The sequence below is a fragment of the Cucurbita maxima genome, unplaced genomic scaffold, assembly GCF_002738345.1.
Source record: "Cucurbita maxima cultivar Rimu unplaced genomic scaffold, Cmax_1.0 Cma_Scf00008, whole genome shotgun sequence".
In the NCBI taxonomy this organism is placed as follows: domain Eukaryota; kingdom Viridiplantae; phylum Streptophyta; class Magnoliopsida; order Cucurbitales; family Cucurbitaceae; genus Cucurbita; species Cucurbita maxima.
The window spans coordinates 3,116,281-3,143,090 of record NW_019272024.1 but is presented as its reverse complement, the minus strand read 5'-3'; the positions used below and the strand labels follow the sequence as shown (position 1 = coordinate 3,143,090).

General features: G+C 37.5%; 4 protein-coding genes across 15 annotated transcripts; 2 read left to right on the top strand and 2 right to left on the bottom strand.

Moving 5' to 3' along the window:
* Positions 1-89: 89 nt before the first annotated feature.
* On the bottom strand, positions 90-5,843 carry LOC111483046 (probable serine protease EDA2). Of its 2 annotated transcripts, XM_023129144.1 has the most exons (13): positions 5,593-5,843; positions 4,967-5,092; positions 4,155-4,310; positions 3,673-3,852; positions 3,407-3,523; positions 3,269-3,322; positions 3,110-3,181; positions 2,012-2,217; positions 1,808-1,902; positions 1,468-1,542; positions 1,086-1,169; positions 400-501; positions 90-248 (listed from the first exon to the last, which is right to left on the bottom strand). In XM_023129144.1, the coding sequence occupies exons 1-13, from the start codon at positions 5,776-5,778 to the stop codon at positions 241-243; spliced, it is 1,461 nt and encodes a 486-aa protein (XP_022984912.1). In that variant the 5' UTR covers positions 5,779-5,843; the 3' UTR covers positions 90-240. The 2 variants fall into 2 exon arrangements, with proteins under 2 accessions (XP_022984912.1, XP_022984911.1); XM_023129143.1 differs by having other exon boundaries at positions 90-501.
* Positions 5,844-7,441: 1,598 nt separating this feature from the next.
* Positions 7,442-10,778, bottom strand: LOC111482919 (B-box zinc finger protein 18-like). The gene is made up of 5 exons (XM_023128961.1): positions 10,200-10,778; positions 8,551-8,647; positions 8,320-8,435; positions 7,991-8,236; positions 7,442-7,810 (listed from the first exon to the last, which is right to left on the bottom strand). Exons 1-5 carry the CDS (start codon positions 10,290-10,292, stop codon positions 7,802-7,804), a joined length of 561 nt encoding a protein of 186 aa, XP_022984729.1. The 5' UTR covers positions 10,293-10,778; the 3' UTR covers positions 7,442-7,801.
* Positions 10,779-14,647: 3,869 nt separating this feature from the next.
* On the top strand, positions 14,648-22,196 carry LOC111482917 (kinesin-like protein KIN-7E). Of its 11 annotated transcripts, none has more exons than XM_023128950.1 (17): positions 14,648-14,886; positions 15,026-15,159; positions 15,403-15,566; positions 15,860-15,927; positions 16,008-16,265; positions 16,480-16,569; positions 16,672-16,772; positions 16,852-16,965; positions 17,051-17,132; positions 17,224-17,291; positions 17,371-17,436; positions 17,529-17,653; positions 18,828-19,161; positions 19,693-19,797; positions 19,891-21,018; positions 21,333-21,655; positions 21,739-22,196. In XM_023128950.1, the coding sequence occupies exons 5-17, from the start codon at positions 16,052-16,054 to the stop codon at positions 22,058-22,060; spliced, it is 3,072 nt and encodes a 1,023-aa protein (XP_022984718.1). In that variant the 5' UTR covers positions 14,648-14,886; positions 15,026-15,159; positions 15,403-15,566; positions 15,860-15,927; positions 16,008-16,051; the 3' UTR covers positions 22,061-22,196. The 11 variants fall into 11 exon arrangements, with proteins under 11 accessions (XP_022984718.1, XP_022984719.1, XP_022984728.1 ...); XM_023128951.1 differs by having other exon boundaries at positions 14,990-15,159; XM_023128960.1 differs by having other exon boundaries at positions 14,648-15,159; positions 19,891-20,500; positions 20,633-21,018.
* An 890-nt stretch (positions 22,197-23,086) lies between these two features.
* Positions 23,087-26,709, top strand: LOC111483121. The gene is made up of 8 exons (XM_023129261.1): positions 23,087-23,405; positions 23,506-23,527; positions 24,628-24,684; positions 24,772-24,853; positions 25,744-25,839; positions 25,920-26,044; positions 26,123-26,141; positions 26,217-26,709. Exons 1-8 carry the CDS (start codon positions 23,303-23,305, stop codon positions 26,460-26,462), a joined length of 750 nt encoding a protein of 249 aa, XP_022985029.1. The 5' UTR covers positions 23,087-23,302; the 3' UTR covers positions 26,463-26,709.
* The last annotated feature ends 101 nt before the right edge of the window (positions 26,710-26,810 follow it).

The window sequence follows — 26,810 nt, the reverse complement described above, 5'->3', positions numbered from 1 at the left end:
ATTTATAAAATAATTATTCGAAAAAAATAAATAATATAATATAAATCTTTTAATAACCGGAAGTGGAACAATAAAATACATGACAGATGTAAATATGAGGGTCAAGTTTATGAAGGTCTAAAAATCTATTCATTATTTATACTATTGTGCAAATTTAAATACATGCCCACATAATTCGTGCTCCTTGCTTGCATCAGAAGAGAGGAGAGTAGGATTGATATGATGTCCTCAATGGAGCAACTAAACATCTGTTTTGAGTATAATATGCACAGACAGCGATTAGGCAAAGTATGATTTAAGGCGCGTTCGAAATGACTTTTAAGTGCTTAAAAATCTTCGCTTAAAAACCATTTTCAAAGCAGGAGGACTTGATCGTTGAGCTTCAGATATAATTCCTACCAGTGGTGGCTTGACACTCCGACAGCCAAAGATCCATCTTTTCTACCAACTGCTGCCTAACTTTGTGAACTGCGTCGGGAGAGCTACAGTTGCGAGCATCACCTAAAGAGAGACAGAGACAGAGGCAGAGAGGAAGGTCAGATTTAGAGAATGCAATGAAGCAACAAATTAAGTTCGTTAAATCATTAGAGTTCTTTAGTTTAGGAGTGATTTAACGTGATCCTAAAGAAGAGATCAAACAATTAGACATTACAAAAAGCTATAAAATTCATCTCTCTCGGAAAAACTGAGAGGTTAAATACTACTTGAAAGAGCAGATGTTGGACAATTTAAAAACAATGCAGTCTTTAAGGATGTAAAGGACAGACTACTTCAGAAAGATGAAGATCGGTGCTAAACTTGATCAAACGGGGGAACATGCATTTTTAAGGTGAATTACAGGGTTCAGATTTGCACCATCAAGTTCAAATCTCAAAATTTCATGTAAACAAACTTCTGATTGATTTAGGATCGTTTGGCTTTGGACTAATGGCCTTTTCTTCTTCCCCCCCTCCCTCCCCCAAAAAAAAAAAAAAAGATTGAAGGTCTACATGAGATTGAGATCGACTCCCATATGCTCGATCTAAATCATTTTTATAATGTGTATGAGGAAGAAAGGGTTGATATAAAGGTAGATCTATACATACCTTCAATATTTAGATGAGATTGAGGGCATCCTCGCAAATCAGTTCCATGGCCACAATTGTGACATGTTATGAGGAATGATGGCACTGAACAGAGAAAAAAGAAAATAAGATAAGACCGAAGGAAGAGGAATTGTAAATAACATTATGAATGAATCTCCTAAATAAATTCAATACAACACCATTTTAAATTACCATGGCCACTAATTTAAGTAAAAACCTTTCGATATAATTTAATAAAATCCTTGGATGCAACAAAAACTCTTCCAGGGAAATCCAGAAGCAATCAAGAGTAATTGACCTGGATAAGATCACTTCAAGGCTGGGAGTTTCACATAAGCTTGGGCAATGAATATTAAGAACAACAAAATAATTCAAAACTCACTGTCTGGAGATGAAATTTGCTTGGATGCATGGCGCCAAGGATCTTGCGAACCATTTGTAAAAACTATTTTTGAACCTGCAAAAGCAATTTTTGATCAGACGTAAAATAAGACTGGAAACGCTCTTAATTATGGCTAAACAAGCAATTTTGGTGACTGAAAGGCCCGGCGTATACACATTTACAATTCTTTTTACAGTATGTCGAACTGGCCAAAGAGAGCTTTGAATTGCATTGGTAAAAATAAGAAATTACAGGGATGACGGTTAAAGTGACTGACTTCTCAAACTAAAAGCACAGAACCAAGTGAAGTAGAGGTAGCAGAAAAGAAGACAGTATGCACCTGCAATTTTTGTGCCTCCATAATAAATATTTGTGCTGTCTACATCCGGATAGACGCCCTCTCCAAAAACGTTCTTACAGAGATCCAGATGATATCTGTTATCATGTGAGCTATTAAAAAATTGCAACCAAAGAAACATCGAAATCTGATAAAAATTCACTGATCAAAAGCATGGTATCCACAAAGAGGAGACTGGAAGAATACTTTGTATCAACTTTGGAGGATCGCATGCTATCATTTGCTGGAGCAACCTGGAAATATGCAACTTCAGAACAAACTTGAAACCACCACAACCGGTCAGCGCTATCTTCACCCGGACTGGTGTTTTTTAAGTGTTTCTGATTGTAAGTCTGAACATTAGTGCCAAAACTTCCAATGTAATAATCTTTAACATATTTGGCATAGGCATCCTGCAGGAGAAAGTAAATGGCATTCAAAGAGTAAGATATCTAATAAAGTTGATGACATAACCTGCATGTATGTGCACATTGCATGTTATGAACAGAGAAGAAACCCATAGGTTAAGCTTAAAATGGGCCCTTTTAAAGGATAGTGCCAATATAGAGAGTAGGTCAGGGAGCATTTGTTTTGCATGGATTGATTTTGTGCTTTATTGAAGGATAATTGTTCGATGCTCAAGTTTTTGGTTAAACGATCGAGCAAGTTTTTTTAATAAATATAGACAATCCATATTTGGCAACTACACTTGGAATAGAGTTTAACATCGGTGTTCGGTTAAAGAAACAAGTATCTCAAGGACTAAACCCAAGAAACTCTATCGTTAACTTTTGACTCGAAAAGTTTGCAAGTTAGAGAAGAAATGAAGGGAACAAAACTCATTTTGATTGCACCGTCATGGCTATCCAATGCTCGAGTATGGAAGGGGAGGAAAATAATATCATTTTCAAATGAGAGAGTGGAACATAGGTTTATATGGAGTGGCATGAGGTTCACTTTCTAGCTCCATTTGTGCCTTGACCTTATAAAAAAGTTCATTACATTCCTCAATTATTAACATAGGATTGGATGTTTAACTGCACTTCATGAAGGAGAGGAATAACATGACTTCTGAGGGGAATGTAAAAGGATAAATCTAAGAGTGGCTCAAGGTTCATTTCCTAGCTTCTTTTTCAGGCTTTTTACATATTGGACATCTAATTGGTGCACTTCATGACCTCAAAAAAGTTTAGTTTTCGTCCAGTTCCTGCTGCACATCCTAATCTTGAAAATGTAATATATTTCTCATTTTTATTGGGAAACAAAAAGATTATAAACAAATAAAGGCAAGAACTGGGAAGATACCACTAAGTCATTTCCTGCATTCTTTGCTTGAACAAGAGGAGAGCACACTGTATCTGGATTTCCATATTGAAACTGCATAATTTTAACAAATAAAGATAACGAATGCTGAAAGTAAAAGAAATTATACATAAAGAAAAGTGATCCAAGACTGAAAGTTACCGCGATGACAGCGGCATCTGCCAGGAAATAAAAGAAATCTCCATCTATTTCCAGCTGTAAACACGCTAGATATCAGCAGCCAAATAAGAGAACAGCAAATATAGTGTCCTATTATAAATGATTAAGTGGAAAGTCAACCTCTCCCGCACCAAACAATGCCTTCACTTCTTTTTTGTTTGTTGCAAATCTTTGTTCAACAAGTCGATTGGTTTCTTGCAAAGCAGCCTTGCACTCTGGACCGGCAGATTCACCAATCTGCATAAAAAAGACAACTCAGGATATTGTCCAAAGGAGCACATTTAAAAAAAGTTTGAGAGACTAGAATGTTATTCTTGTATAGAATTTGAAGGTGATTGAATCAAATAGGAGAATGCATATAACCAATGACATCATATTTGAATCACCTGTTGGTCAAATTCAGTAAAGTTATAGACAGCAAGAACAACAGCAGAACTTGCGAGACTTCCGCATGTTAAATGAGGGAACTTAAGTCGAAACCACGCACTAAGAGCTCCAGGATATGAGACACCAAAAAAGAACCACGGGTTTTCAACCTTTTTGTTCAGCTTCAGATTCAGTGAATCCTGCAAGCAGATCACCAACAGACGGACATTAATTTACATATAATTTGAGAAATAACTAGTCAAGCCTATTATTAATATCAGAATGGTAATGTATTGAACATGCACGTGGACCATAAACGCTAGGCTAGTTAAGTCGTAGTGAAGTGTGAAAATCCAATATCATGTTTTTTTTTTCCCGTTTTCAAAAACAAAAATAATCCTACTTTAGATTATGAGTCATTTGACATATGCAAACACATGAGTTACTTCAATCTTCTTTACATTTGAATTGATAATATAGTTATAAATTGGGTAATAATGACCTGGTAGTACTGGCGGAAGACAGCCAAATCAAACAAAGCTTGCTTGGACGAAAGATATCTCAAGTTATTTGTCGTCAATGACTTGAAAGGGGAACTCTTCCCATAGTAGCGATGCTCAAGAGAAACAATGGCTGCTCCAAACTTCTTTGCCAAAACCTGCATAACATAAATAAGCATGAAAAAAGGGATTACATCTTCGAATAACTAAAAAAACTTGAGAAGATTATAGATTTCTCCCTTTTCTATCTGTCTACCCATCGATCTCTCTACAAGCAATCCTAAAATTGAGATGAACACCACCCTCCTTTCTCTTATATATTTCTACAAGCATTCACCACTTCATAATGAACAAACTTGCATACAAGCACTACTAAATCATACATGAACAACATCCACCTTTCTTAAATACATTTTCACAAACCCCTTTTACCACTGTCATAACTGTGAACCAAACATGCAAGCAAGAACCCCAAAAATCTAAATCAACAACACCCTCCTTTCTCACATACATTTTTACAAACATTCACAACTTCGTACTTTTGAGGAAGTGGTTGAAAGTGCATTTTGCTTTCCTCGAAAGTAACAGGCTCTATAACCAAAAAGTATCTTAAATATTTTAAGACAAAATGAAGAACAAAATCACTAGCATGCGAAGTAAATTCTACAAAGCTCAGCCCTGATTCACAAATAATCTAAACTAGAGTACTACATTAAACAAAGTACACCACTCGCAGGTCGACCCTCATGTTATCATTCGAATACAACAAAAAACAAATCCCTTAAGAGATGATTGGAGGTATTGTTGAACATACTCCTAGATAATCATTGCTAATCCCGTTGCATGGACCTTCACCACAGATTTTTAAGAATATTGGTCCATCTGGAATCCGAAAGTAGTCATGGAACTCGTAATAGCGCTGCTGAAACTTATCATGGTTCTGCATATGTTAGCACCCAAGAGTGAGCAGAATTGGATTGAATTGAACTAATGAGCATCACATTGACATTCACATACACAAGAAATTCTAAAAGAATTTAGTGAAAAATTGCTTGGTCGTAAAGTATATGTGAACTCAATACGATTGAGCTCATTACATGCTGGGGTGGTCAGAAAGAAACAAATCAAAAATTCATTTCCATTCTAATAAACTAACATAGATATTCTTCAGACCGACCGAGAAATACAAAAATTGCTATGTATGTTCCTTATAGGTCAAAACTAGCCTAAGCCACTTACGTCAAGCTCGAGCAAATACTAAATTCCCCTAGCTTAATTGGTCAGAAGATACTTCAAACAATCCCGAATAAATGAACTGAAAGGCAAGCTAAGTAGATACAATTCACAGAACAACTACCCCCGAGACAAATTCAGCATCCTCAGTAAATAAAATCAAGCCAATTGAAATCGAATTACGACTTAACAGAGTGCAATTTTTACATAAGGAGAGAAGTGATCGAGTGTCTGGTTAAACCAATGCTCCGTCCGGGTCAAGAACGAGCTGCTTGAAGACAATCGATTAAGAACAGTGCGAGGCGTTACGTGGCCGGTAGTGAGCGCCGACAAGGACAACGCCACCGCCGTCGCCACCAACCACAATCGAACTATTGTTAGGATCTTCCCCATTCTTGATGGTGTCGAAGCCAATCCGAACTGCACCAAACAAATCGTTGCTTATCTTCAAAAAAAAAACACTTTTTTTTCTTCTGTTTTTCTCCCTAAGAACTAATTTTTTTCAATGGCATGATTCCCTTTTGGAATATTTAAATAAAAAAAATATTTTTAAATCTGTTTACTAATCCTTTATAATTAATTAAAATATCGCATTCAAATTCAAATTTCTATCCCAAACTCAATAATAATAATATCCATAAATAAATTACAAAAAATAAAGATATAAATTACAAGAAAAGAAAATAATTTAGTTAAAATTGAAAGCAAACTCATAATAGACTTCACGAACGAACCATCTTGGGTTATCGGGTTGTTTTCTTTTTAATTATTAAAAAAATCATATTTATCAACTATGAGATTATTCCTAATTAATTAATTATTCCTTTGAGCACCCGAGACAAAAAATATTATTTTGAGTAGCTTCAAAGTCGACCATTATTTACTTACATTTGGCTATTAAAATTAAATAAAAATTAATAAATCAATTATTAATAAAAACTTAAAATATAGCCTATGAGATTTGGTTTTGATTCTTTGAAGTGACATTTGAGAAATAATTAATTTAATTGAATAATTTAACTCCAATGATGTAACTTTGGTGAGGTTACACATAACTAATCATATAAATAAAGTCACATAATAATTTATTTTATCCTAATTAGGTTTGATTCTAATATTATTAATGAAATAATGATTCTAAGGAACCATTATCAATTATTTTAAATTTAAAATATAGAAACGTTATCCGTATCCATTAACTATTTTTATGGTTCTATTTTAGTGCCTAATTTTCTAAATAAAATCACTAAATTTCACATTAAAATTATTTTAGAAGTGACTTCTTCCAAGCATTTGTTCTAGTTAGTTAAATGGAGACCGGACTTTTCATCCACTGTGATTTTTTTAATAATTGGGTCGGATAATAACGGTTAGTGATAGATTTGACATCAGACAGGCAGTGTGCCAACTAAGACGTTGGCTCCTAAGAGAGTGCCAACTAAGACGCTGGCCCCTAAGAGAGTGCCAACTAGGACACGGCCCCTAAGAGTGTGCCAACTAGGATGCTGGCCCCTAAGGGAGTAAATCGGCAATTTGCCAACTAAGACACTAGCTCCTAAGGGAGTAAATCAGGCAGTGTGTCAACTAGGACGCTAGCCCCCTAAAGGAGTAAATCATGCAATTTGCCAACTAGGATGTTGTTTCCTAAGGGAGTAAATCAGACAGTGTACCAACTAGGACGCTAGCCCCTAAGAGAGTAAATCAGGCAGTGTGACTAGCCCTAAGGGAGTAAATTGTGAGGTATCACATCGGTTGGAAATATAACAATTTTGACGTCTCCCGAATAGGTGGTGTGCTAATTAGGTAAATTATCATGAATTCCTCACGAAAAAATCTCCGACCCAAATCTCCACAAAATTAAACGAAAAAACTTGAATATTAAAGCAAAATTTGAATGCAAAAACAACCAAACTAAAAGCAAATGAAAATTCAAGACATTAAAATAAAGTATTCCAAAAAAAAAAAAAAAAGACCAGAAAACTATTTTTTAAAATGGTTAGGAACAAAGCTTAGCAAATGAAGAACAAGAGAACAGCAATAAAACTATATATATATATTTTTTTTCCGACCAGAACCAAAAGAAGGGGTTTACCTACACCAACTTAACTTGCTCTCCCAACAACACCTGCTGTGTGCTGGGTCTGTGTCTCTAAAGTTGTAATATTACAGCACCTGCAATTTCACTAAAAAGCACTGCTTTTATCTTATATCTTGCTTTCAAATCTATCCAACCACTTCTCTACAATTCTAAACAAGCTCGACACCGAACCTTTACGCCCCCCGACCGAACCAAACATGTAGGTTTCCACTGCGAGCAGCCGTGACAAGTCCTGCTTTGTGTATCGGAACCAAGGGGAAGAATGATGAATGCAATTGTGTCGATGTGTTATCGAAAGCCATGGTTCATAGTTCATGATCATAGATCCTGAAAAAGAAACCGAGTTCCGGGAAATAATGTAATATAATATGGATACCAGCAGCAGACATGATAAGTTTCCAATCAACGTAAATCGTCCAGTTGGATTCGGGTCTATTTGGAATCACTTTTTAAGTGTGCTAAAAGAATACAACGTCATGGAGTAAGAGATGAGGAAAGCATTTGCACCTGATTATTAGCAGCCTGCCCATGGACCCTTTGAGGCTTCATATTCAAATCGATCATTTTCGTGTCGGTCTCGGCATGACCATCGTCGTTAGCTACTCGAACAGGTGATAGTCGGTGATGATTTTGCTGGTTATCTTCCACGGTCACTTTATGTGGTGGTGGCAGGTTATGTCCTTTACTAATATCATTGGAAACCTTGGAATGTGGAGATGGATCATCAAGATTTATAGGTTTGTCTCCTGGAAACTGGAAAAGAACAAGAAATTCAAAGTTCGAATCGTAATGTAGGTGGAAAATATACGAGGTGATATCGTAATCGATCAACCAACCTCGACCCTCTGCCTTAGCAAAAGGTATCGCTTATGTGTTCGTTTCCCTCCAACGTGAACGATCATGTCACATTGCAAACAAAGGGAACTTCCATCTATCTCACAGTAAAAGAAAGCTACATACAATTTCGAACGCGAAAAATACATAGATTCTAGTTAATCATACCGTCCCGAAACATAATATATAACAGAGCGAACGAGTACCAAAAACAAAAGGAAGGACCTCCCTACCAGGTGCGTTCTCGCATATATCACAACGGGGAACGTCACTCGGACTTGCAAGGCCAACTCTTACATGTCGACTTGCAAGTTTATTGCACATATGGACCTATCATACAAGTTTGCAACATATTTGATAAGATTTCAGCTTTAAATTCAGTGAAGTTTAGAGGACATTAGGTAAGTTCTTCCAACCATATGTCTCAGGAAGCAGGAATGAATTATAATACAGCCATTCAAACATCAATCTACTGTTCATCAGAAGGTAATCAATTTAGCATAAGCTATGCTTCAACGAAAGCCACAAGACTAGAGGTATGAACACCAAATGAAATGTCAAAGATTAATCAAATTATCATCCAAGCTGACAATCCTCGTGTTAAAAATCCAACAGAACTGCAGAGGGCACTTGTTTTTATAGCCCCACTGCTAGTAGATATTGTCCTCTTTGAACTTTTCCTTTCGGGCTTCCCCTCAAAGTTTTAAAACGCGTCAGTTAGAGGGAGGTTTCCACATCCTTATAAGGAATGTTTCGTTTCCCTCTCTAACTGATGTGAGATCTCACAATCCATCCCGGCCAGCGTTGCACACCGCTCGGTATTTGGCTTTGATACCATTTGTAACCGCTCAAGCTCACCGTTAGCAGATATTGTTCTCTTTGGGCTTTCCCTTCTGGGCTTCCCCTCAAGGTTTCAAAACGCGTCCGTTAGGGAGAGGTTTCCACACCCTTATAAGAAATGTTTCATTCCCCTCTCCAACCGATGTGGAATCTCACAAACCACCCCCCTTGGAGGCCTAACGTCCTCGCTAGCACACCACCCAGTGTCTGGCTTTGATACCATTTGTAACAACCCAAGCCATCGCTAGCAAATATTGTCCTCTTTGGACATTACCTTCCGGGCTTCCCCTCAAGATTTTAAAATGCATCCATTAGGGAGAAGTTTTTACACCCTTATAAGGATTGTTTCATTCCCCTCTCCAACCGATGCGGGATCTCACAAACCACCCCCCCTTGGGGGCACAGCGTCCTCGCTAGCACACCACCTAGTGTCTGGCTTTGATACCATTCGTAACAACTCAAACTCATCGCATCGCTTGCAGATATTGTCCTCCTTGGGCTTTCCCTTCCAGGCTTCCCCTCAAGGTTTTAAAACACATCCGTTAGTGAGAGATTTGCACACCCTGGAATGTTACATTCCCCTCTCCAACCGAGGTGGGATCTCACATTATCCTTCGTATTGATCATGTTTCAGCTAAGAAAAGCCACTTGGTGAGGCAGTAAACATCAGCAATTTTCAACTTTAAACATGGATTTCAGAGAGATCAAATGCAATGCAGATATGGAGCATGATTCTTGCCAAATTGACACCCAACAAAAGCCTTCATCCAAAGGTTTCCATCAGCAAATGTAATGAAAATTTGCAAGAATTGCTAGGCCTGAAAGACACCTCAAGAACAAGATCCAGCAACATTACAACAATCAAATGCAAGCATATATCCAACAGCCCATGATTTCAAAGACCCAATAATCCACGATTCAATTATCATCCCAAACAGAATAGAAATGAAGTAATGACAATCAAGATTAAGTAAGATCAACCCACAGAAACAAAATGGGCAAAAATCTAAGAGAACGACAAAGAAGGGGAAAAAGAGAATACCTTCTCGTCACAAGAGCGGCAAAGCGCGGCTTCGTCAGCAGCGCAGAAGACGATAGCAGCAGCGCTTTCACAAGCGTCACAAAGTGTTCTCATAATTGAAGCTCCCCACGCTCATTTCCTCGCCCAACAAAATCAACCGCACGCCACCAACAACGCCTTCATAACCCCCCTCCTCACCACAAAACAAAACCCAAAAACAATTTCCCCCAAATAAACCAAACAAAAACACACAAAATTCACAAACCAATATCAAGAACAACGACAAGTTCTTGAGGTTTCCTAGACCAGATGGGCTTGACGTTTGACAACGAAAACGATGATGGGGAATAGAATGACAAGGAAGAGATAGAAAAAGAGAGAGAAAAAATTAAGAAATGGGGTTGGATTAGCGGGGCCTGAGGGGGTAAAAGGAGATTCGAGAAGACAATCGGGCTACCAGAAACAATAATAAATGTGACGAACAGCACATGGCAGCCAATGAAAAGGGCAAAATGGTATGGATTTACTGTTTTTGAAGAGGAGCCCTTATTTTTGAAATTACCATACTCAGAGCTCAGTCCATGGCCACAAGTTTTTGTTAGGGAGAAATGAATGGGCGTCTCGGATGATTCTCATCCACCAATTACATATCTGACGCGGGGCCCAACCAAATTTTTGTCCGTATATTATATTGCAGAAATAAGGTGTGTGTTTGAAGATTGGATACAAATGGATGGTTGAGATGGGGTTTGGTAATTCTTCATCTTTTCTCTCTAATATCTTCTACTCTGCACGTGGCGCCCCATTCATCTTCAACCTTTCTTATTTGTGGTTCATACCCATCCCACTCTAATCTTTCTCTTTTCATCTACTTTGATTGGATTGGATAATCGTCTCGATCTATGAAGTTTTGGAGACCGATTCGATGATAATGAAGTAAATCCATGAAAGTTCATGTCAAAAATGGATAATATTGTGATAGTTGTTTGTATATTTAACATTTGAACAAAAAACTTTCAGCTTCTTTGAGAATGATATAACAGACCCCTCTCTAGATAGAGTGCGGTGGTTGCAACTATTCTAGACCGTTGAAGCGCAAAACTTTTTCAATAGAGAAAATTGTCTAGAACGATTATATTCTCGTTTATTTGGGTGACTTTTGATAGAAGAATCGTTCGGTAAAATATAGATCGGGGTCACTGTTACGAGACCCTAACGACCTTTTAATTTCAATAACTAATATATAATTGAGACAAAATTGCTTAAAATAATAATAATAATAAATTATAATTTCTGAAGGGAGTGCCCATGGAATAATTTTCATTGTGCCGACAGGCCCATTATCTTATGGCCCAATTCAGAATGTATAAGGGCCCAGACATGAAAACATTCAGCCTCATTTTGGTTGTTATTTCTCAAACTCTTCGCTGACGTCATCCCCTACTAGCTCGATAGAACTTAAAAGATATATATTATAAGAGCTCAAATTCACTGCTAGTGAATATTGTTTCGGTTTGAAAATACGTCTGTTAAAGAGAAGTTTTTCACATGCTTCTTCTCTCTTCGATTCTTTCTCTTTTCCTACTCTTATAAGAAATGTTTCGTTATCTTCTCTCTTCTACGTCTAGACTGTTTCGTTCCCTTTTCCAACCAATATGGTATCTCACAATTCATCTCTATTGGGAGCCCTGTTTCGTTCCCTTTTCCAACCAATATGGGATCTCACAATTCATCACTATTGGGAGCCCAACGTCCACGTTGGAACACCAACTTGTCCCAGGTTTTAACACCAAGGAATGTTTCGTTCTTCTCTTCATACCCTTATAAGAATATTTTGTTATCTTCTATGTTTCATATACATGTTTCGTTCCTTTATAAATATTATTTTATTATTCTCCTCAACCAATGTGGAACATCACAACCTACCCCCTTTTGAGGCCCAGCGTCCTCGCTGACACTCGTTCCTTTCTCCAATCAATGTGGGACCCCTACCAAATCTACCTCCTATTGGGGTCCAGCGTCTTTACTGGCACATCGTTCGGTGTCTTACTCTGATACCATTTGTAACGACTCAGATCCACCGCTAGCAGACATCATTCTCTTTGGGCTTTCCCTTTCGGGTTTCTTCTCAAAATTTTAAAATGCATCTACTAGGGGAAAGTGTCCACACCCATATAAGAAGTGTTTTGTTTTCGTCTCCAATTAATGTGGGACATTACAATATAGCACAATATAGTTGAAATAATAAATGAAAAAAAAAAACATGCATGATAATACAAAATTAAAATTCCTAAAAAAAAAAAAAATCGAATTTCCAACTTCATAGAATCAAATTTTGTCGGCAATGATTGAAAAAAAAAACAGAAAAAATAACGAGAAAATAAATAATAAATTAAATGTGGAGGATGGTGGTGGGGCATGTGCAGGTCATAGCGGCGTGGACACATGCATGAGGTGGCATGTGTAATTTTGTCTCTTATTATTATTTTTTTCAAAAATAATTTTAACTTTTAAAAGATTTATTATAATATTATAAATGTTTAAAATATTATAATTAAAAGATTAAATATATGTTCGAAATATCTAATATGTTCTTTAATACGTTTAACGTTAAATAGTTTATTAAATACAAAATAAATATTTTCGAGATTTATCAAACATATATACTTGAAAAGTAGCCATATAGTCAAATCTAAAAATCATTGAAACTCAAAAAGCCCAAATAGATAGACTACTCAATAGCATAGCTCGTGATTAGAATCGAAGTGTGAGATTCACATCGGTTTGAGAGGAGAACTAAACATTTTTTATAAGGGTGTGAAACTCTCTCCTTAATAGACACGTTTTAAAATCGTGAGGTTGTAGTGATAAGTAACGGGTTAAAGCGGACAATATTTGTTAAGAATGGGTTTAGACTATTACACAAAGAATAAGGGTCGGCCCACCCAAGCGAGATTGCTTGCCCAATAACATGTGTTTAGGCTCACCCAAAAGAGAGAGAGAGCCAAAGACCTAACATGTGGTTAGGCTCGCCCAAGAGAGAGACAACCCGTGTGATCAGGTGTGAAAAATAACTCGAGAGAAAGAGAGCCAAAGAACTGGGTCAGCTTGCCCAAACAAGGCTCTGATTGTTTTATGACCATTACTTGTCTAATCGAAAGCATATTGAACCCTACGATCAGGCTGGTGTAGACAATAACTCGAGAGAGAGCCAAAGAATCGGGTTAGGTCGCCCTACGACCATTACTCGTCTAACCCGAGGCAATACAAAAGGACAAAGGATGGTTGGGAGTCCGCATTTGTGGGAAAGCACGTGGGTTGTGTTGCTTCAACTCTCTTCCCTTTTTATGGTCAAAGTTGTGCCCACTCTCTCCATTCCAAACCCTACAATTGCTTGCCTTTTTCTTTGCCTCCCAATATGGAGGAAAATCTATTTAAGCCTTTTTTTTTTTAATTGTTGTAATAAAAATGTCAAAGAAATAGAGGAAATAAATAAATAAATATATATATATATATATATATATATATAAAAGGTAGGACGTATGGAATTAATTTAAACCTTTTGAATAAAATGACAGGTCCTACCGTCAAATTATTATTTACCTATCATAAAAAATTCAAATAATTGTTTCAAATATGGTATCGAGAAGTATAAAGAATGGAACCCGATGTCTAGAGGCTTATTAGAATATGATCGGGTGCATCTCGTGAATTCGAATAATTGCTTCAAATATGACGTCGAGAAGTAGTGGATGTGAAACTTAATATCTACAAGCTTATTAAAATGATATAAGTTGCTTCTCGTAAATTTGAACAATTGCTTCAAATATAGTATGAAAAGTACAGGGTGTGGAACTTGATATCTACAAACTTATTAGAATGCTACTCGTTGCTTCTCGGGAATTTGAACAATTGCTTCATATATAGTATCGAGAAGTACTAGGTGTGGAACTCGATGTCTACGGGCTTATTAGAATACAACCGGGTGCTTCTCGTGAATTCAAACAATTGCTTCAAATATGATATCAAGAAGTACCGGATGTGGAACTTGATATCTACAAGCTTACTAGAATGATAACGGTTGCTTCTCGTGAATTCGAACAATTGTTTCAAATATAGTATTGAAACGTACTGGGTGTGGAACTTGGTATCTATAGACTTATTAGAATGCTACTGGTTGCTTCTCGTGAATTTGAACAATTGCTTCAAATATAGTATCGAGAAGTACCAAGTGTGGAACTTGATGTCTACGGGCTTACTAGAATACGACCGGGTGCTTCTCGTGAATTCGAACAATTAATATAGTATCGAGAAGTATCGGGTGTGGAACTCGGTACATACGGGCTTATTAGGTAGTGAAGGGTAAAATAGTAAATTGAGAAAAAAGCAAGCAACTGAAAGAACCCTTTGGCGCGGCAGTTTTAAATCGAAAGGGAAATAAAAGCATAATTTTACGAGCGAAAGTTGCAGATTAACACCTAACCCCGGAAGTCGACGCCATAACCATTCCAACGCCGTCTCTTTCTTCCTATCATCTCCACCTCATAACGCAGACCCACTGTAATATCCAGATCTAGAACACACGGTCATAGAAAAACGGAAGACAGAGACTGCTTCCATTCTCGCTCAGACCTCTTTTTCAGTGCCTGTAACAGTTCCAGTACCCCACAGCTTGTGATCTTCCTTCTCTGGATTCGACATTCTTTCAGTTCAGTTTCACTCGACTTATACTGTTTTTTCAATTTCTGTTTTTATTTTTCTCTACTTGTTGCATGATTCTAGCTGGAATTCGGTTTTCTGTTCTTGTTTAGCCTAGTTTCTATGTTTCTGCTTTGGATTTGTAACAGAGGATCGGTTTGGTGTAAATTTCTGGACGGAAGTTTCTATCTACTCAACCATTTGCTCCGTTTCTTCGGTCTACGTTGAAATGGTCAAGTTTGACTTCACGGTTTTCGATTTGTTTTCAATTGCGTTAGTGTAGGTATGCGGCATTGCATGATCTTTGATTCTTATCTCTGTTTCGTTCTGGCCATCCGCATTCGGTTTAGCTGGAAATTTGTGGAATATTTCGTTGTTTTTACCTATATTCTGGTAACGCTGTTTCTGTTTTCGCGGAAAATTCGTTATGGTTTTTCTTTTTTGTTTTTGAATTCTGTTGTGGTTTTGTTATTAGCGTCGACATTGAGATAAATTTAGGATAAATTTGGGATAACCTGTGAAACAGCTAGAAGAGGAGAAACCAAGTTCCAATCGTATTTACGGGAATCGAAGCTGGAACTTCCTCTGCCTCCACATCGTAACGAGTATTATCGTGGTTGTGAAGATTTTTGCGGAGGCCACAAACATTCCTTGAAGTTGATTGTAGAATATTCGAAGCTGAGATTAAAGGTGGTTTACAATTATCATATGATTTGGAAAACGATTTAAAATGAATGGGGGAGACTCGAAGTCGTTGACAGTCTGTTAACATGGACCATAATCAGAAAACTCCAAATTGTTTATATAATAGAATAAATTGATGGCTGGTTGTTTGAGATCCTGAGTATGCACATGTTCTGTCGATTTTTCTAATAGTAAAAAAGACAGAGAAATCTAGGTTCATGCTTCTGACGAAAACGCTGAAAAAAAATGTATGCGAATTTGCACTCAATGTCTGACTCATGATTAGTTTGTTGGTGCAGATCATTGAGGAGGCAGGGCAGTGAGGTTCTGTCGGCCCTACTGCTCCATAAGGTCCTAACATCACTTGGTGCGTTGTTGTGTCTAAATTGTAATACATTGATCGGCAGAAAATAATCGATCCCTTTATGAATGGTCTCAATTTCTTAGTTATTGAAGGTTTACGGTGTTGAAGCAAGAGGAGACGGCGAGAAATGGGCGCTGGTGGTGGCGAAGAGCTAATAATGGAAGAGACAAGTGGACGTGAAGAGAGAATTTTGGTATCAGTTCGTCTGCGCCCTTTGAACGAGAAGGAGGTTTCAAGGAATGAGGTCTCGGAATGGGAATGCATCAACGACAACACTGTTATATTCCGGAATGCGCTTTCGCTGGCTGAACGCTCCGTGTATCCATCCGCGTATACATTTGGTAAGTCGATGCCTCTTGTAAACATACATCAAATTTGATCATTTTTTTTCTTGAATTCTCTGTTCTGGGTTTTAATTTTTCAAATCGAGCATTTCCCGAGACAGGGAGTGGTTGAATTTCCCCTATTTATGGCTGCAGTGACGGTACTGAATATTTAATTTTGTCTGTTGTTTTGGGCTCTCGCTGCCCCTTTTTCTTATATGAACGGCTATAGACAGAGTATTCGGTTGCGATTGCTCAACACGGAAGGTCTATGAGGAGGGTGCCAAGGAAGTTGCTCTTTCCGTTGTCAGTGGACTTAACTGTATGAACGAACAAGAACTACTTTTTTTTCCTATTTGCATTCGATTATTTAACATGAAACTCCATATTTATTTTCTTTCCCACTGTATTTTTGTTCGTACAGCAACTATTTTTGCTTATGGACAAACAAGCAGTGGGAAAACGTACACCATGAGTGGAATTACGGATTACGCTATGGCAGATATATATGACTACATAAAGAAGGTAGATTAAGTAATGATAATGAATGGTTCGGTATAATATTCTCTTTGGTCTAATTTTGTTTTCTTTTATTTTTCTCAAGCACTCGGAGAGGGAATTTCTTTTGAAATTTTCTGCCATTGAGATATATAATGAATCTGTGAGGGACCTCCTTGGTTTAGACAACACTCCCCTTAGACTCCTGGATGATTCAGAGGTAACTAAGCAAGTCTATCTTTCCCTCATCTTCTCTTCGAGTACGTTTCATTTGATGATCTTTGATTTTTAAGTTATTTTGATAGAGGGGAACCACGGTTGAGAAACTCACAGAGGAAACTCTGAGGGACAGGAATCATTTTAAACAACTTTTATCTCTTTGCGAAGGTAGTGGCAGTTTCAAATCTTCTCGCCTTTGCAAGAACAAGCAAGAACAAGTTTTGTTTGGTTATATGATGTTATTGGTGTATTTTTGCAGCTCAAAGGCAGATAGGGGAGACATCTTTGAATGAAGCAAGCTCCAGATCTCATCAGATTCTTAGATTGGTATTGATAGTGTCGCCTTTTCTGTTGTCAATTCTTATATTTACTTAAAGTAATACTGTTGATTATGCCTGCCTTCCAGACAATTCAGAGCTCAGCTCGTGAATTCTTAGGCAACGGCAAGTCGAGTTCTCTCACAGCTACTGTGGTATAAACACAACGTTTTTATTAAATTGAGAAGCGATGGATTTGATTTAAACGGTGAATAAATAAACTAAATGAAATCATGCATGGATGCAGAATTTTGTCGATCTGGCTGGAAGTGAACGTGCATCTCAGTCGTTATCAGCTGGTGCACGTCTGAAAGAAGGTTGTCACATAAATCGTAGTTTGCTTACTCTTGGGACTGTTATTCGTAAGCTCAGGTACTTCATGCAATTTTTCTCTTTCTACTTCCATGTTAAGCATATAATTTCCCTTTTTCATTATGGTTTGATGTGCATGTGATCATTGGATTGTTTCTAACGTCCTTGCAATTGGTCCGCCGAATGTTTCCGGATTTTTTAGAGTGAAGAAATTAGAACGGTTTAATCCCTTGACTTTAAAGGAGGCAGCAACTTCTCATTTACCATAGTTTCTTAAGTTTTCAAACAGTATAAACTGAACCTTTTGTCCTTATTAACGACAATTGATTTTCCATTGTCGGTGCCAATTTGGTCAAATATTTGAAGGGTTCTTGATATGTAAATTGGTATAGAAAGGAATCACACGAGGGCCTCTCTTGCCAAAAATTGCCTTCATCTTAGCCGATTTAGATATGCGATTCTCCTGGAAGATTCATTCCACTTGGAAGTTCTCCCATGGGAACCACTCCCATCGAAATGAAGCGACTCCAACATCTTCCAGTACTTTGGAGTCTTCTCCTCACTGGTTGCTTGACTCCTCGTTCAGCCTTTTTTTCCTTTCTCCTTCAAACTCCCTCTAGGTTTTGATAACGTCTACTTTGTTATTTCTCATCTCTTCAGCTACTAGTGCAAATATATTTAAGCAATATGGTCATACCCTTTTCCATGGCCAAAATCTTTCACATCTTTCCCAGTTCCGACTTAGCTTCCCCGGTTTCCTGTTTCCTTTTTTGTTATCCGTCTTCTCTCTTTGGTCTGCGCACTAGAGAGCTCTTATTCCAGTGGATATGATGACTGATATAGAGAGAAAGGTATGCGCCACGATAAGAAAGTAATAAACTTAACTATTCGAGGGATTGGGAAACTCTCCTCCTTATAGAAGATATTTCTTAACGCCCGTGTGAGTGAAAACCTGCCAGAGTAGATCATATCTTCTTCCCGGAACACAGATTCTTATTGCCAAATCAGAGGAAGGTTAACTGAGGTAATAGCAAACTAACAGTGGGAACCCCTTTTTAAGTTTTATTCAAAGTACAAGGCCAAAATTTGAATGTTTAATAAGTATAGATAAGAAAATAGAATTAGTAAGTGGGGAACCAAATAGTATTTTAAACACGGTCTTTCTATTAGCTTCTTACATGTTCCTCTTGTAAGTTCGCACTTGCTGACATATCGAACTCCTTGTTGGATGCAGTAAGGGAAGAAATGGACATATTCCTTTCAGGGATTCGAAGTTAACTCGTATATTGCAATCTTCCTTGGGAGGCAATGCTAGAACTGCGATCATCTGTACCATGAGCCCTGCTCAAATCCATGTTGAGCAATCAAGAAACACACTCCTTTTTGCCAGTTGTGCTAAAGAAGTTGTTACTAATGCTCAGGTAAACGTAGTTGTGTCTGATAAGGCTCTAGTGAAACAATTGCAAAGAGAATTGGCAAGATTGGAAAGGGAGTTAAGAAGCTCTGGACAAACTTCTGAAAGACCTGATATCGCATTAGTTAGAGAAAAAGATCTCCAGATTGAAAAGGTAATTTTCTTTCCTTTTTTTATTTTTTTATCTTTTGCATGTTTTGACACTGAATTTATGACTTATCATTTGTAACTTCATAATCTGTTCAATTTAGCAGATGTGGATAATTCAAATTCACATGTTAGTTTGCGATCAATTTTCATCAACTATATGGTGCAAGTGACATACATATAGCTCCCTTATATAAGTAGAAAATGACTTGGTCCGAAAGCTCTCTGATGTTATTTCATCGTCAATAGGTTGCTGCTATTTTTTCTGGGACATGCTTTGGCACAATAAGAAAAAATTACTCCACAAAACCATATTGAAACAAGAAATGACTATGTTTTAGGGTTAGAGGTGTCCAACTTTTTCAGGCATAATAAAGTACTGCAATTATATGGTTAGGCTTGTGTTTATTCACCATTTTATTGATATGTTTTGTGCTACCATTAGAATGCTCTCTAACATTTACTTTCTTGGAGGACAATAGAGTGATACTTGGTCTAAGTTATTCCTTTGCTCTTCCTTGTTTGTCTCGTCATGCAGCTAAAAAAGGACTTAAGTGAGCTTACCATGGAACGAGACCATGCTCAATCTCAGGTTAAGGATCTCCTTAAAATGGTTGAAGAGGATAAATCTTCAATGACATCGGTATGCCATTTTACATTTTGAATAAAGCATTCTGTTGTGCCATGATAAAAAAAGCTTATTTATTTGATGTTAAGTTATTTGCATCTTCTTCAGCCAGATTTGGATGATCAGTACCCAAGATTACGGGCGCGGTCTTCCTGGGACTTCGATAGTCGCCCATCTGAGACAACAGTAATGATAGATTCTCAAATCCTCGGTGATGTTTCTGGATCTTTTGACGCATCTCAGTATTCAGGTTTACAGAGCACTGGTTCTGATGATCATTTTGTGCATCTTGTTGAAGTTAAAAAGGACATCCTGCTAGGTAAACCCCCTCCACAAGTATCATCGATAGTTCCCTCTTTGGTTGATGATACCCAACCATATATGGAGGAGGTAGAAGAACTGCCCTGTGAGAACTCCGAGGATATCTGCAAGGAAGTGCGATGTATTGAGATGGAAGAATCAAGTATGAATAGATACTTAGTTTCTACCACGTCAGATTCTAGCCCAGAAAGATATGTTGATTCTACCACTCCGTCTCCTGTCACAACAACCTCGAACGTAGCTGATAAAGGGCAAAGTAACAAATGGAAATTAGAATCATACCCTGCAGAAGAAGATAGCAAGCCTAACAACTTCAGTCCCTTCTATGTAATCCCATCACCAGAGAAACCTTCTCCATGGAATATAGAGAAAGATATGAGTAATTCTGGACGATTAAATCCAATAGAATCGTACCCTGCAGACGAAGATAGCAAGCCTAACAACTTCAGTCCCTTCTATGTGATCCCATCACCAGAGAAACCTTCTCCATGGAATATAGAGAAAGATATGAGTAATTCTGGACGACTAAATCCAACTAGGAGTAGAAGTTGTAATGGCAGTTTTATGAGAACCTTATCTACAGAGAACATCAAGGAAATCCAGAGCACACCACCAATTTGGTTTGGAGAAGACTTCATAGGGAGACCTGAGAGTTTCCATGCTCCATTGAAATATGATGTTGAGACTGAGCGGTCGTCAGTAACTTATTCTCAAACTTCCCAGATGAGTGCTTCCATAGACGAGCATTGTGAACAGAATCTTGAAGTTTTAGAAGACGACAAAAGTGATGTGACCACTCCAGCTACAGACCTAGAACATGACCAGATATCCAACCTTGAGAGAATAAATCAACTTCTTGATATAACAACGCAGATATCCAACCTTGAAAGTGAAAAGCATCTTCTTGATGCAGCGGTGAGTACTTCTTTGGTCTACGTGTCCTTTATAATAATCTAATGTATGGATGCTAAATATTTATTCTATTGGAGATAAGCTATTGACTACAGCCTATGGGCTGTTTGGGTTGACTTTTCAAGTTAAGAAAAAAAGTGATATTAACCACTTAGAAAGTCAATTCAAACAAGCCTACGTTAAAGTAACTTTAAATAAGGACTAGATCAGTTGTTTTACTTTCTTCTATGCTTTCCAGTTGTTTTACTTTCTTCTATGCTTTCCTATACGAATGTTTTTGGAGGATTTTTACTTAACATGTTTGTCTCGTATTCTAGGCGCTTGGGGATAAACCAAAGCCCTTTGAACCTACGAAGAACGTGGAAGATGTAGGCGTGGATCCAATCCATAATGACACGATAAGTCCTTCAGAATGGCCTTCGGAATTCAGAAGGCTTCAAAAGGACATAATTGAATTGTGGCATATTTGTAATGTCTCATTGGTGCATAGAACCTACTTTTTCCTTCTATTTAAAGGTGGCGATCCAGCTGATTCTATTTACATGGAGGTAGAGTTCAGGAGACTATCCTTCCTCAGGGACTCATTTTCTCAAGGAAACCAAACCGTGGAAAATGGCCAAACACTGACACCAGCATTGAGGTACGCTAAATGCAAATCCAATCATATTTTCCTCTAAAATCCACCTGGTCTGTTCGGTAAAATGAAATCCCATCTATGATCAGTCTGAAGGCGCTTCACCGGGAGAGGCAAATGTTGTGCAGAGAAATGCAGAAGAGGCTCTCAAGGAAACAAAGAGAGGCCCTATTCACAGAATGGGGCATTGAATTGGATTCTAACAATAGGAGATTGCAATTGGTTCACCTTCTATGGAATGATACAAAAGATATGGATCACATAACAAAGAGCGCGACCGTTGTTGCAAAACTTGTTAACTATGTAGAACCAGATCAGGCCTCCAGAGAGATGTTTGGTCTTAATTTCACTCCACGCCACGATGCTCGAGCGACCTTGGAGACAAAGAATGAAGGTTGTTTCATAATGTAAGCTGCTCGCTAATTGTTGTACAGATTATGTTGTATTCTTTGTTCCTTACTTGGATATTTCGATGTTACTCGATCTATATCGATTATTAATTTAATTGTAAGGAATGTGCCACTACGTGGACTTATTCATTGTGTAATTTTTTTATTCTTTTCTTATTTGGAGTATCAGGTCATTACTAATTACTGTGCTATATTTTATCATTAAACTTTCCAAATATGTTGTAACTGGTTTTGATTTTCTAAGTCGAGAAAATATGACATACCTTCGAATTGTAGGTCAAAACTCAGTGTATTAAGGGGTTACATTGTAGTTTCATATACAATAAAGATAGAACCTATTTGGTGTAGTAATTTTTCTATATAATGTACTATAAATACAACATGTTAATTTATTATACTCTTATTTGTCTGCCAACAATAAATCAGTTCAAAAAGATTTAAACGCTTTTAAAAAAATTTAGGTGTTGCAATTTTCCTCGTACAATAAAATCTATAACAAAAATTTATTATTTTGAATATATTTCAACGGGATAAGATAGATATCTTATAGTTAACCAAAATCTATAACAAAAATTTATGAACATATTTCAACCGGATAAGATATCTTATAGTTAACCAAAATCTATAACAAAAATTTACTAATTTGAACATATTTCAACTGGATAAAATATCATATAGTTGACCAAACCGTGTGGAAAAAAGAATAAATATATTTTTTAAGTCGTTGAATTTCTGGTTTCTATTTTTCTTGGCTAGTTTTGTATTATTATTTTTTTTTTTTTTTTTGCCCAATTGATGTATGTTATGCAAGCCGACGCATTGTTTTACTTTATTATTTTATTTCTCAGAAAGCAAAAAAAAAAAAAAAAAAAAAAAAAAAAANCGATTTTATTGAAGATTTTTCAACTTCGGTGAGTAAATCCGTCTAGACTCGTTCTGCATGCTTCATCTTGTTATTTGCCATTGCGATATTGAAAAAAAAAAAAAAAAAAAAAAAAAAAAAAAAAAAAAAAGCGTAAAATTTGGTTCAGCCGGTTGTACAGTTGTACCAATCTAGCTGTTTTAATTTGAAGCTTCCGGTGCGTGGTGGGCCGTCTTCCCTTCCATTCGATCCTCCAGGAATCCCCTCTGCCCTAGAGCCTCTTTTTCCCGACTTCTCTACAACGTTTTAGGCTTAGTTCTGATTCTTTCAAGAATTTTCAAGCGCAATTTTACCTTTGCTGGAAATCTTGCTAGTGCAGCCATGGCAGCGCAGCAGCAACAACTTGATAAGATGCAACTCCGCCAGAATTATCGTAATCTCTGGCACACTGACCTTATGCATACCATTCAGGCTGACACTCCCTGTAAGTTCTCGCTTTCTTCCGTCTCTCTATCCTTGCATGTTTGTGCTGTTCTTCGCCTGATTTTGTTTACTTTCTGATGAGGGTTAATCTTTGATTGCAGATTGCTGCCTTGCGTTGTGGTGGTGAGTGTGATGGTTTTTTAATTTCTTTTTTTCTGATGTCGTGTTCTTCTTTTACTTCTTCTTGGAATTTACTCATGGATCTGCTTTATTCGCGTAGTTCGTTTATCTGTGTTTGTTGAGCTATTTGCTTTCCATTTCATAGGGGTTTTGGCTTGTCTTTTCTCCTTGATATCTGATTGATGGGCTTGTCTTGGCTCTTTCCAGATCTTGATTTTCTAGATAAATGTAGAGGCGTTGACTCGTTTTCTTTTTGCGTTGACTTGGTGATTGTGAAATTTTTTATTGTTTCTGAAAATTGAGTAGTAACTTCAACTGTTTATGAGTGCGCTGATGGAATTTCGTAGAGCCGATGATTTGTCTCCGTCCCTAGCTCCTAACCATAATCTGCACTCCGATGGCATAACAACGATTAGACTCAATTGTCAAACCAAAGTCTACGACTCATTAGTTATGCAATTTAGAAGGGTCAATATCCTTCAAATCAACGTCAATTGAGCAAATTGAATTTAATGAGTTTAATCAAAGATCGTCTTACATTAGATGAACCCTTGATAGGAAATATAACGGTGTTTCCTTTGCAACTAGTTTAAGGTGTTGATGGTGCTGTAGGAGATTATCCATCTTTGCTGTTTCTCTCTACACATTTCATCTCGATGAGGCTTCGGGGTGGCAAGGATCTAGCGAGATTACTTTGTGTAGTGAAGGATTAGGTTACTACTAAAGATTTTACCTTCAATTTGAAAATAGGATTGCCATTATTCATTAGATGTTCATCTCCTCATGTGGTGTTTGGATAAAAGTGGGGAATGAAAAATGGAAATCTAGCTACTTGTGGCAGATTTATGGCTTGTGTTCATGAAATGGTTAGGAAGAGACTGTCGAAGTTAAAGATGATTGTTGTGGGTTTATATTGGCAGAGGTGGAGTTTTCACCCGTCTTTGGTGCAAAGTAAATTGCGCCAACATCTCTTTTTCTTTACATCCCAGAAACGTAATTTTTTATTTAGCCCTATCAGTGAGAAATCATGAACTTTTATTTGTTTCTTTAAAAGCCAAAGCATTGGTTTCATGTAGTAACTGCATGTTTGTTCCTTCTTGTAGTGGGCCTTGTGTATCATATATGCTTCGTAAGAGAGCTCTATATAATGACATGTCAAGGTAATTCATTTTATTTTATTGACTTCCTAAAAAGTTAGGATGTAATTTGGTTTTGTTGAGTGATTTTCATGTTTTCTTTTTCCATAGATATGTATGCTGTGCAGGCTATATGCCTTGTAGTGGCAGGTGTGGAGAAAGCAAATGCCCTGAATTTTGCCTTGGCACAGAGGTACGCAAATTTTCATTTGGAATATTTTTATTTATCTAATACTTGCTTTGGAGTGTATGTATATCAATAAATCTTATGATTTTCCAGAATAAAGTGGATGCGTGCATTAATCAGTAGTACCACAATTTTTTTATGTTTGCTTACCTTTAGGAAGTGAAGAAAACAAAACCTATTGTCCCTTTTGTATTGGACTTGGTGTGGCCTGAGAGTGGTAGGTATCTATGGATTCTTATTGAACTTCATCCAGAGAAAAAAATCTGCTTCTGACGAGAAGCAGAATGATTGTGAGTTCCTATATTGGTTGGAGAGGGGAATAAACATTCTTTATTAGGGTGTGGAAACCTCTCCCTAGTAAACGTGTTTTAAAAACATTGAGGGAAAGCCTAAAAGGGAAAGCCTAAAGAGGACAATATCTGCTAGCGGTATGGCTTGGGCTGTTACAAATGGTATTAGAGCCAAACACCGGGCGATGTGTCAACGAGGTGGCAGAGCTCAAAAGGGGTGGACATGAGGCAGTGTGTCAGCAAGGACGCTGGGCCCCGAAGGGGGGTGGATTAGGGGTTCCCACATCGATTTGAGAAAGGGAATGAGTGTCAGCGAGGATGCTGAGCTTCGAAGAGGAGTAGATTGGGGGGTCCCACATCGATTTGAGAGAAGAACAAAGCATTCAGGGTGTGGAAACCACCTCTCCCTAGCAGATGCGTTTTAAAAATCTTGAGGGGAATCCCGAAAGGGAAAACCCAAGGAGGACAATATCTACTAACGATGGGATTGGGCTGTTCACGGATTGGAAAATAGCATATTTACGTGCAATTCGTATATTAGACATTCCAAATTTATTCTTGCTTTCAGCACTGCAACAGTTAATTAATATATGTTCGATCTTCAAGGTTTTCCTCTGCTTTGGGAATTCAGTGGCTTCAACTCGGTTCTTGTTGCAAGACGAATTCAACATACAGACAACACAATGTGACAACTGCATTATTGTATGTGCTACCAGCTCTATCTCTCAATTTCTCTCTATAATTCTCAGTGCTTTCTATTTATGCATTCTCAAATTATTCAGGGTTTTATGTTCTGTCTACAACAAATAGCATGTATATTTTCCATCGTTGCAATGATAGTAGGAAGTGAAGAAATTCAAGAGGCTTCTCAGCTTCTTTCTTGCTTGTCTGATATGGTTTACTGCTCGTAAGCTCACCCCTTCCAAATCTTGCTTATTATTCTCTGCCTTCATGCTCAAGATACTAATAATTCTTCTTTCAACAGGGTTTGCGCATGTATGCAGGTAATGAGTGAAAGGATTCTTCAGGTATCAAAATTTAAATGATAAATCATTAGCTAATTGTGTGGTGGTTTGCAGACTCAACACAAGATTGAGCTGGATAAGAGAGACGGCATGTTCGGACCGCAAGTTATGGCAGTGCCTCCTCCTCAAGTGATGTCTCGGATCGATCAACCGATTCCTCCCTCGGTCGGATATCCACCACAACCTGCATATGGACAGCCCTATAGTTATCCTCAGCCTCAAGGCTATCCAGCTCCTGGCTATCCAGCTCCGGGCTATCCACAATCAGGTTACCCCCCCACTGGACAGCCCTATAGGTAATGTCTGCACTCTTCCGCAGATACCTTAGTCATATTCATTGTGATTTTCGTCTGAGTTCGTCGCTCTCACTTGTATTTGTCGATTTGTAGAATGATCAGTACAGGTTACATGATGTGATGTCGATTAAAGAATGATTTGAATTTGTTAAGTTTCTCTAATTTGGAACTTTTTTTTCTTTTTTGAGGGATTGAATACTCTGATTAGCTGTTTGCAAAAATGGAAGCATTGAATACTCTCATTTCTTCTTGTTTTCATGGTTGAGGCAGCAGGCACATGCTTGAAAATAATAGTGTTCAATACAATAATTGTGTCGGATTTCAAACCTATCATTAAGATATGTTGCAATTT